General features: G+C 33.8%; 2 protein-coding genes across 2 annotated transcripts in view; one reads left to right on the top strand and one right to left on the bottom strand.

The window, feature by feature from the left end:
- The first annotated feature begins 5,018 nt into the window (after nt 1-5,018).
- LOC127835560 (protein PIF-like) lies at nt 5,019-6,622 on the top strand. Its single transcript, XM_052361994.1, has one exon. It carries the CDS (start codon nt 5,019-5,021, stop codon nt 6,246-6,248), a length of 1,230 nt encoding a protein of 409 aa, XP_052217954.1. The 3' UTR covers nt 6,249-6,622.
- Nucleotides 6,623-9,442: 2,820 nt separating this feature from the next.
- Nucleotides 9,443-11,701, bottom strand: part of LOC127836636 (uncharacterized) — a 255,189-nt gene continuing 252,930 nt past the window's right edge. The window contains exons 4-5 of the mRNA XM_052363316.1: nt 11,050-11,139; nt 9,443-10,588 (exon numbers count right to left, since the gene is read on the bottom strand). Coding sequence (XP_052219276.1) covers nt 10,334-10,588; nt 11,050-11,136 — 342 coding nt within the window. The 5' untranslated portion in view covers nt 11,137-11,139 and the 3' untranslated portion in view covers nt 9,443-10,333. The remainder of the gene's footprint in view (nt 10,589-11,049; nt 11,140-11,701) is intronic.

Here is an 11,701-nt window from a genome sequence, read left to right as displayed (position 1 = left end):
ATCTTATAGTTATAAACAAACGTATAGTATGATTATCATAATTACTTGTTTATAAGTGTTTATGAGGCATGTGAATCGACCATCGAAACTGGGGATGGATGTATGTTACAATTACAAAAACATGTTGACCATGCTATTTGCAAATGTTGAACAATAGGTTAAATCATGCAACTGAGGCTAACATGATGAACAATAAAACACGCTTTGCAAAATAATTTCTGACCGCAATACATATTTTCCAGTTTACTGATTGAAAGTTTTCTATTAACAATCGAAAAAAGGCCTGTTTGCAAATAAAAACAGTTTAAAGTATACAAGTACATTGAAAGTATCTTTATATCTGTAGTGTGTTTTATGTACTTAAGTGGCGTCTCTTTCCCAATACAATATGAAAATATATCTTTTTTAAATGCATGGATCGAGCATATGTTTGAAATCGCGTAATACAAACGGTATATATCCATATTTAGAAATTAATTGACTATTCAAAGCGTGTTCTTTTCGTGTATGAAGTTTTACGTAGCATTGGTTCAGCACAAAAATTGTCATTGAAATTTGTCAGCAGGGCTGTTGCTCGCTTAACTAATGTCAGAGAATAGTGAACTCGTAATTAAAACAAAAAACATCTGAACCATGTGAATGGTGGATGGATTAAACGGCTTTCGATCCAAAAAAATAATATTGTTAAACAAGGCACTGTTGTTGCGGTTAAACGTTTAATCAATTGCAGTTTTGATGTAAAAATATTTTCCCTTTTTGGCATTCTTTCAAAATATCCAGATTTTTTATAATATCCTGTATGCTGATTGTCAGGTTTTTATATAATATCCCGTATGCTGATTGTAAGGTGTATATCAATCACAAATAGGAAATACAAATGGGGTCGCCATGAATAACTTTTCGCTAATCAAGTGTTCGCAATAATTTACTTGTTTACAAATCATTATTCGTCAATATATTATTGTACATGGTGTTAGAAAATGTATTTAAAATAACATGAAAACTAACTCATACACATGATGATAAAATGATTTAACATTTGTATATTTCATTGTATTATATTAACATATTTAAAGGGCAAAAAGAAACGAGGAGGAATGGGTATTTAGAGGTATTGCGCGTTGAAAAGTCTTTAAGTTTTTTTCATGTGGTTTTCATGTACACTTTTCAGACATGCAATACATATCCATATGTTATTGTTCATCATTTGCAAAAGTAATTGCACATTGTGCACAGTAAAGATAACTTTATCATTAGTTATCATCACAGAATCTAGAGAGAAAAATTGAAAGGTCACCATGAATTATTTTTTTGCTACTGCGATTTAAAAAAACCCTCCTTCACTCAACGTTTAGGCATTTTATGCCGTCCAGATTCATGTGCATCGATAAAAGACCGAACATCTTGCATTTAACGACAACAAAAATGATACATAGTGTGCGAAGGTTTGTTTTAACGATATTTGTATGTATTAGTTTTGGCACGTTTGTTCTCAAGATTATATATGCACACGGCAGAGTCGTAGGAAAAGATGTTTTCATTTGTACCAAAAAAAAACAGCGATAACCAAAATGTATATTATTCTCATAACTGACGAAAATGTTTAAGTCATCAACCGATTGTGATAACCTCAACATGGTAGATACCTAGGGAGCTCAATGTCGCCGTAACTTGTTTTCCTTAGTTATGTTTAAAGTTTATAACGGATTCACTTATAATCTATCATCATCATCCTCATCCTCATCATCATCCTCAATCATAATCATCAATCATCATCTATCATCAGCATCATATCATCAGATCATCATCATCATCATCATTATCATGCATCATCATCATCATCATCATCATCATCATCATCATCGCCACTCTCCGCCTTCTCCTCCAACTCCTCCCAAAACATCAGTCATCATTATCCTTATCACCATTTACACCATTATCATCAGCAGCATATCAGCATCATCAACCGCATCCCTCATCAACATTTGCATTTATTTTTCCCTCAGTCTATGATTTTACTTGTTCAATAATTTACTCAAACATGACAAACAAGAAAACCCGAAACTACATACTACACTAATGTTCAACGTGAGTCGAGTGCATTGATTTTTCTTTCGCATAGTTTACTTGTCCGGATACCGCTTAAAACCATAATTCGTTGCGTCCGTCGTTTTTTATAACAAAACGTAAAATAAGCAGATGCAAGATATTGATAAAAGAAACAAGAATGTTAATGTGTCAAATTGCGCGTACTTAAGTATTGAATAAAACGTTTGATATTTTGTTATAATTGTTTGTTGTAAATCAAGCATCCGGAGAGTTTTTTTTCTTCCAATCCCCTTCAATGAAGCTTCGCAGTTATTATCTAGTTTTTTTAAGAAAAAGTTTCTTGAAAATGTCTATAATAAATTCAATTGATTACCGCCCACCTAAGATGCGGTGTCTAAACCAAACGAAAACACACTCAGAGTCCGATTAACGCGAATATCTTGGGTTGGTTATTATGCTCACTGAAACTCGTCATGTTATCATACGCTAAGAGTTTAACAAACAGACATCTGTATACGCTCAAACCACTGACATGAGGAACGTCATTTTTTGAGTGGCATCCATTAAAAAAAATAATTGTGGTTTATAATTTCAATGAATGATTTGCATTCGCATATCGGGGATGATTCATTTGTTTTCAGTCACGTATGAAGTCATAAAATACTTATTCTTAATGGAAATAGCCACGATGATACATCTATAGCAAATCAATTTAAAATATTTTGGGTGTTTTTAATTTTATACCATTTTAATAAATATATGCAATGATTAAATTTTATTTTCGTAATAATCTTGTACATGTACATACCAATTTGTTTTGTTTACGTACACGCTTAGCTTCGCCATATTCTTAATACTAACCAAAGAGAATGTTTTATTGCAGACTTTTGTATTACATTTGAAAATATTCGGCTGAGTGTTTTTCCTTCATAAACAATTTTCTTATAAATAGCAACACGGTAAACGTTCTGTAATAATACGGAAATTTGTGTCGGCCAATCTGTAGGAAACAGGTTGTTTCGGGGTTTACGAAAAAATCGAGCGCCATGTTTGAGCCTCTGCTATTTAATTTGCCAGAATATGCCTTTTTATAGTTTAAAGCTATTTATTGTATCGTGATTGCATTTATATACTTACTACGTATTTGAAACGCTATCGAGTCCGTTGCTGGAACTAGAACCAGTACTTGGTGTCTATGGGGGAGAAGTAAAGAATGCTCCAACAGTGGGGATAAACCTGTAACCTACGGTATCTATGTAGACAACCATATCCACTACGACAATGAACAACATTTAAACAACCCTCAAAATAAACAACGCAAAACCAATTAAATGTGCAGTCAATATTTAATCATCAAATGTATATCGCCCCCTCAGTAGTTCGTCTGTTTTGAAAAAAAAAACACGTTATTTACGAGACGTCAGGAGCGTTTATTGACGGTAAACGTTAATCAACAACCGAAGAAACCACTGAGGTATAAAGCAAACGAGTATATAAGCATGGGAAATTATTTGTATCAGTACACACTGAACTGAGTGACGGAAACAACTGAGAGGTTTACAAGATCTATAAACGACGCGTTTTAAAAAGGTAATAGTTCTTTCACACTGTATAATTGGATTCTTAATAAATATGTTTTATTTCACACTTTTAGTTTAATATAGAATTATATTGGTGGAAATCAAATAATTTTAGGTAAATATGTAAGTTTCTTTTTTTTATTAAATGAAAATACAAAACGATTCGAAATATATTTCCAACAATTACATCGGTTATAAGTGTCAGCTTTTTCTGACTATGACAATATATGTAGAGCATTCACAGACATTATTTTCACCAAACGCCAAATAACAGTAACTATATACATTTCATTTAGCATGTCTATCCGTAGTATCGGCCCTCTTAATGAATACATACGAATTTTGGAAGTGATTTTTTTTAAACGCGCATGTGTTATATGTCAGTATATAGTTAAATATGTATTCTTGGACATAACAGCGAAAATTGCATATATATCGGCATTGTGTTGACGAAATACTGGCTAGACTAAGCTCCATGTAGTAATCGGTATCGTACAACTACAGTGTTTTGCCTAATTTCAGCTTTTCTAATTGGTTGCTAAGGTTTGCTACTATGCGCATGTGCTTGTTCTATAATACAGTATCTTCATGAAAATAACGAAACTCTTGCTCATGTTGTTCTTAAATATTGGTACATTTGTTTCAAAAATGAGCGGCATATAAAACATTGATAAAGCTACTAAAGCTACATAAACAAACAAACAAACATAACTGAGTGTAACGTAATTTAAAATCATAGCATCAACACGGAATAAACAAGACCTACTTTCCAATGAACATCGGAAATCATGAAAATTATCGTCGTTATAGTAATTTAACACAAGCAAATAAATTAAAACTTCTAAAAATTGAAAAAACAACAACATTGAATTTCCTGCACCTCTTGTGGGTTTTTCGTTTAAGACACGATACTATGAGGAGGGCCGATATTATGAGAATAAAGGATAGCTTCACTTGTTTTACCCAAAATACTTATTTTGTACGTTTTCAACGAATAAATCTTTTGCTGGTGTCATGTTTGTTTGCGCTGTATGTTTCTTTATTATGCTAATGAATTAACAAACAAATATCAGATATTTATTTTTAAATCAGAGGATACGCAAATGTTGTGAAATTTAATAGTTTTACACAAGTGCGATGTAATTACGTATCGTGATCGTGCAACCAAGCTTGTTTTAAACAAATTAAATCAAATAACTATTACATTGTTTTAGGTGTAAAATAACTGTCATTTAATATATGATTTTCAACATATGCAAGTTTTATATCAATATTACTGAGTCTGACGATTTTATGTCATCTGTTTGTGTTTTTTTTTTTGTCTTGCTCATTAGTGAAAGGATTATAAATAATTGAAAGTATGCTAATTTCCAGATAAATAAAGTTACGATGACGAAACTCGCTGTGATATTAGCCGTGGCCTTGTGTTCCATCACAACGCAAGCAAAGCCTCTGGACGAAGTTTGCTCCCATTTGTCATTGGAAAACGGCGTCGGATTCGTACGTCACGAAGACTGCGACAAGTTCATCCAGTGCTACAAGGATGGGCTCGGAAAACTAGTTGGCATAGTACAACAATGCGGCTTCGGCACCGAATGGAACCAGGAACTCCTTACTTGCGTGGCTTCTTCAATCTCCACATGTCCACCAGCATCGGATAAATGTTACCAGTTGAGAAATGGCAACGTGCGCAAAGCCATCGGTAACTGCAGGGGTTACTGGGTGTGCAATAACGGCGATTCTATTCCAAAATGCTGCCCTATGGGTCAGTATTATAATGAAGCCACTGGGTGCACAAACGTGGACAACGACACCGAATGCAATGCTAGATGCTTCAATGATAACTCATTCCCAGAAGAATTGAATGCTACTACAGAAATGACCACGACGACAAAACAGCCATGCATTACCAAGCGAGCTATCCCAGGCATTTCGAACCAATACGAGGAGTACATTGTCGCTTTGGGATGGATATCCCGACCTTGCCAAGCAGGTCTCCAGTACGTACAAGATGACTGTGACTGCACACAGGTCGTTTCTGTCCCAAAGCCCACCGCATGCACTCGCGAAATCTATCTGTCGTTTAACGATAACCATTACGACCAGTCCGGTAAGAATAACTACGTCCAAAACGAAAACGTCGTCATCGAAAACGGCAAGGCCATTTTCAACGGTCTGAATAGCCAGCTGATTATCCCGCGATTCACAAACGTCGACGCATCTTCAATTGTCTTAAGAGTCTCCTACACCTCTGACCACAAAAGTCTTACCCAACCGCAAACAATTTTGTCTGACAGCAACTGCTTAAATGGAATGTCAGTAGTCATCGCTGAAGACATCAATGCAGTGTATTACACCGTGGGGACGAACATACAGGACACAAAGTTTGACAACACCGTCGCCCTGAACCAGACGGTGTCCCTTGAGAAGGATATCGCCTTAAGCTTCCACCAGGGAGTCCTCACAGGGAAGCTGGGAAATGAGGAAACGGTGTTGCGCAATATACCCGGGGATCTTCGCAGCGTTCACTGCGCTCTTCACATTGGTGACTCTGACGGAGTCATTGGTGGCCGGTTCAAGGGAGAAATCGACGAATTATCCATCTACCTTTGCGCATAAAATGTTTACTTGCATGCGAATTATTTGTATTGATACGCTATCAAAATGTGCATTAGCTCTCTTTTTATATAAGAAATATTGTGAACGATATAAAAGCATTTATAAGTATTTATTTTAAAGAGCTTATCTTGATCATCTGAGTGATTCATGATGCACTGAATGTATATTCTAAGGTAAAAATGTCAATATATATTGTTAAATATAAAAAAATACGTGATGTTATTTATATGCATATGACCGTTTTAAAGAGTGTGCGTACGTAATTTTGTTTACATGTGTGTAATGTGATGTTCATGATATACGTGATTTTTTCCTCATTTTGTACACACTTCTTGATAATAGAAATCCCAAGCAATAAAGCATTTGTGAACTTACATTTGTTTGGTATTGAGTTGTTTTCAATAACTGCAAGTTCATAGATGACGTTACTCGTAAATTTTCGACATTACACTTAACAGTTATTGTTAGCCCGACTGATTAGTTCGTACAAATCGTACAAATTTCGTACAAAATTCACACGTTTTTCCTAGTTGAGTATATTGAGACTGTGTGTCTAGCAAGAAAAATATCATTGTTACTAATTTTTGATTCTGTATATTCGCATCTTGCGACTATTGAACTTCTTTTGCGTTATTCTACTTTAACAAGAAATATTTAAGTTCTAGTGACGTTCCGGTAACGTTCGTAGAATAAATTGTATGAAAATCCATCCTATTCGGAATATTTCACACTGATCTAAAATGAGTAAACGTATTATTATTAAATCAGCAACGGGTTGCACTCTGGTATTTCCAATTGAAATACTCTTTTCAGTGAATAGGTTATGTCCACCACTGTCTTATCGTGTAGCAAGAAAGGCGACAATGAATATTAGGCATACATGCTCGCACGTGACTATTCGAAATACATGTCGACAGCTATAACTCTATTTACAAAAAAGGAAGCTACTTGTCCACTGGCAATCGGGGTTTTGGAAATAAAAATACAGCAAAATACTAGAGTACTTTTAAAAATCTAATAATAACAACATCTATTTAAAAAGTTATATTAAAGGGTTGGTTTGTCTTGACTCCTTTTATCCATCAAAATCACCACATGGCCAATCAAACGCAATTGTACTGTCGGTGTTTTCATAATAATGTCTAAACGAATCACGTATTCTCCAAATAACGGATTTAAAGCTTATTTATCTATTTTGATTCATTATCATCGATAAAATAAGCACTAAATATATCTAAGAAATATTGCTTGTGTTATATAAAATGTACATTGAATTGTATCTGTTTGGAAAAAAGCACTTGTCATTTAAGTTATATCATGTGAAATGTGCATTTTCTGAGTGGCCTAGAATAATGGTAGCTATCAATTTTATAACAAGACACGTGCACATTGATTTTTGATACGACAAGATATCCACATCAATTTATTTACACTTTTGTATGCACAACCGAGGGAATGTACATGCATTGATTATATCTTGGTTCACTTGGATCAAAGAACGGTTACATCCAATCATGTGTATAGTGTGTGTTGCCTTTGGATAAATACATAGGTCAAAATTGAACAATATGTATTTCTTGTCCAAACATGTGCATACACGTTCTCTGTGCACACTATGTATTTTTGTCGGAACATTTTTAAACACATCCTCTGTATATTAAAACAGTATTAAATTCTTGGTTATTTAAATATTGACAAACTAATAAATAGCACAACACAGAATTTCAGCTTTTAAAGTAGCAATATTAAAGTGGCAATATGCCCCTGTTTTAAAAACTGTACATGCGGTCCCGCAAATGGATCTCTCACTTGCAATTGTGACAAAGGTATTAATAGTTTGGGTAAACAGGTAGTGTGGGTGATCAGCATTTGTGAATACCAACGTAATAATGCTCTTCAAATGATTTTGTAATAGTCAACGAACAAACTTTGTATTGTTATGTGATCGCGTAATATGAGATCGATGTAAAGTGAGACAATAAGTATTTTTATGAGACCTATCTGATTTCTTTCAACATTTATAGTTATACCTATAATGTGAGTTAACTATTGATATAGACAGACAGACAAAATAGTTTTATAACGTCTCGCGTTTGTACGTACAAACACAGTAAAACAGCACACAATCATTATATATACATGTAAGTACAAAACCACTCTAAAAGAATTACGAGAGAGGATGGTTCTAAAAATTACTGTGTTTAACGATTATGTACATTATAAAAACGTTCACATCTGTTAGAAATATATAATGATCCTTACACTAATTTGACTTAAAATGATTAATTTTCTTAAAATAAATTAAAAAATAATATTCACACACACATACAATAAAAGATAATTTTGTATAAATGTATACACAATAAACAATTTTGTAGTTTTGAATTACAAGTTATATTACTATTTGATATGTAATTGTTATATGCACAAATTAAAATGTTTATATACACATGTGGTTGCGTTCCTTCATTAAAATGTAATGACAGGCTCTGGAACTGGCTTTTATAATGACAGCGATCATATGACAGCAAGAAGTTCATTTTCTCTCTTGGATTTAATGCGTTTAACATTGGATTAACCAAAAAGAGCACTTTCTGTTAAAGTGGATCTTATATTTGCATATAGCGGACACATCATTTTCACTTTCGAAACACGTCATACAGATAAAACAATATCGTTCATTTTACTGTACACCTTCATTACGTCCTGTTTCTATACGCAGAGGTGGTTCTACAGCGTACTGTGTCTTAAACTGCCTATAGTTCAGAAGTGTATTACCCCCATTTGCGTTTATTTGACCAAGTTCTCTATTAAAGATATTTTCTCATTTACACTTAAATTCGTTCAACATAGCTTGTTGATGGCTATTAATTGTCGACTTTTTTATCTTTGCTGTATAAATGACCATGGCCAAAGGCGGCATTTTGTAGTTTTGTATTGACAGATATAATTATCGTTTTGCTCCACTTGTTTCGTCATGCGCCCTGTCTAGCTAAGTAGTCTAAGCACTGTTTATCATGTCTTGTGACGTCCATCCCGTTTAAGCAAAACTATTGTCCGAGCGAAAATTTACACTTGATAACAAGAAATGATTGTTGCATTCTTATCATTAAGTGTGTAATTTTATATAATCATTGCAAACATTCTTTTGAAAGAAATGGTTAAACAATAAATAAGACTTTGAACAGCAAAGACTCATGTTTGGTATTATTTATTCTTTATTCAATAGATTTGAGAAAAAACTTCAATATACAATAGTTGCCTACTTTTTTTAATGTGTTACATTACATACTGGCGTTCACCGTTACACTTCGGGTGTTTTGTAAATCGTTTTTATATTCAGACACTCTCTCTGATTTACTGGCTCAGACAGTGATTTAGAGCATTAACAAGGGGTTAGAACGAATTTTAATCACATGTGTTTTTCTTACTGTTTAAAGATAAAGTACCATCCAACTATCGGGTATTTTTGCGTTTAGAAAATCGTCAAATCGGGAAAATGCCACCCCATACTTTTGTTTGTTATTCAATGATGATTGTTCATGATCTTTTTTTATTTTACACATTCAATTATATTTGAAAAAATGGAACAAAATGAAAAAATAAAGAAAGATATGTTGCAAACAGATTAGAAATATTTATGTCACTGATTATCTTTATTAAAGTGTGAAATACCAATAGTATTTTTTTAAAGTCTAATGAATAAGATGTTTATTGCAAATTTAGAGACTTTAATGGGCTTAATTGCCAATCAAAAGAAGTAGTTTCGTAACCGCAAATGGCCAAACTTGTTTGTCCTGCATATTCTGGTTTGTCTTTCACTTGATAAACGTTTCCATTGTCCACCCTGATGCCATTATCATCCATTTCAGGTCAGTGATCGTTCTGATCGTTTTGAATGAGACTGGAGGTCTGGTTGACGTGGTGAAACAATTTTAATTATATAGTTTATTAATTGTTTTTACCAGAGAAGCAATACATACATTAGTTAACTGATTAATCAATTTGTAAAGCAGGTAAGCACCAAAATCATGTTATTACGAACAAGCACCACAAAACACACTGGAGACAAGAAAGTAAATGTGTCACAGTCTGGAATGCAGTGATGACGTCATGCCAACTTCTTTAAGCCTAGTTGCCTTTTCTAAAACACAGTCAATTAATTCCTTATTTACGCTCGCAATCAGTACCAAGGCACCGGTCTTCTGAAAGAATTCTGCTGTGCGGGTAACGGACAAGTGGTTTTCACATATGTCTGGGTAAGTGCTCGACACGAACGGTACAGGTACATAGCAAAACTCAGACTTCTCCCGTGGGTCTAAGGTCATTTGAATGTCGTTCTGAAAAAAAATACGAGTTAATGAAGTTATCTAAATAAACTTATAAGTCTTCAAAAAGTCGGGGTAATAATACTTTGATAATAAAAAAGCTTAAGTCGTGCTTGTTTTATGTCTACTATTGTTAGTAAAAGTAGAAGAAGAATCTTTAGCTCCTGCAGATATAGCGCTTAATATATGTATCCCGAAAAGCAACTTTTTGGAATAACCCACTAATCTGCTGATACAAATAAACATGACCCATTTATAATCCTTTCAAAATCACACACCATATCAACCGTTATTATTTAAAGGAAGCAATCATTGGTTGATTTGGACCAGCGTTGTTTGTACCGGGGTGATTAGTGGGTTTTTCTACACTCGTGCTTTTCCGGGATCAGTCTATTCAAACTTCAGTGCGTTAAGAAAGACATTGTTTTAACTTGAGGATGTCAATATAACTACTTTCTCAGCCAACATCTGACCTGAAGCGCCTCCACGTGCACGCGTCTCATGCTATCAGCGATTGCACGTGCAGCCGACAGTGGACCACGTGCATTAACGGATCTCATAGTCTGCAAATACATAACATGGGATTACTATGGAATATACTCATAGTAAATACTGATACCAACACAATGGTAACTGAACAGTCACACTTCGACATTCGTAGTGTATGGTAAGAAACCCAAAACAACCATACCAATATGAACGGAATATAAAATAGAAATTTCTTAAATTGACTTGATCAAAGTTTTAAAAACGTACAATTAGAAGATTCCATTGATTTTAAAGAATGCATACAATGAACATGTAAATAAAAAAACTATTAACTGTAAAAATTGTTAAAAAATATCGGCTCATTTTGTACGATCATCAATTGAAATCGGTAAAAAATGGAGCGTTATATAGCTTTCATAAATAATACGTGTTGAACTATAACTAATATTGCCGTTAGACAAGGCAAGCTTCTTATTCATATTTTCCCTAACTATTATACTTATTTTAGACAATTAAATTATTAAAGGTTTGTCAGTTAATACATTTACTAACTTAATGCGAAACAGTGTGCTCAAGCACATAAGCCATCTGATTTCACTACAAGAATATAATTCTTAAACTCAAACTGCAAAAAAA

The sequence above is a fragment of the Dreissena polymorpha genome, chromosome 6 (genome assembly GCF_020536995.1).
Source record: "Dreissena polymorpha isolate Duluth1 chromosome 6, UMN_Dpol_1.0, whole genome shotgun sequence".
Taxonomy (NCBI): Eukaryota; Metazoa; Mollusca; class Bivalvia; order Myida; family Dreissenidae; genus Dreissena; species Dreissena polymorpha.
The sequence above is the reverse complement of the archived record's forward strand: the minus strand, read 5'-3'. Positions and strand labels throughout refer to the sequence as shown.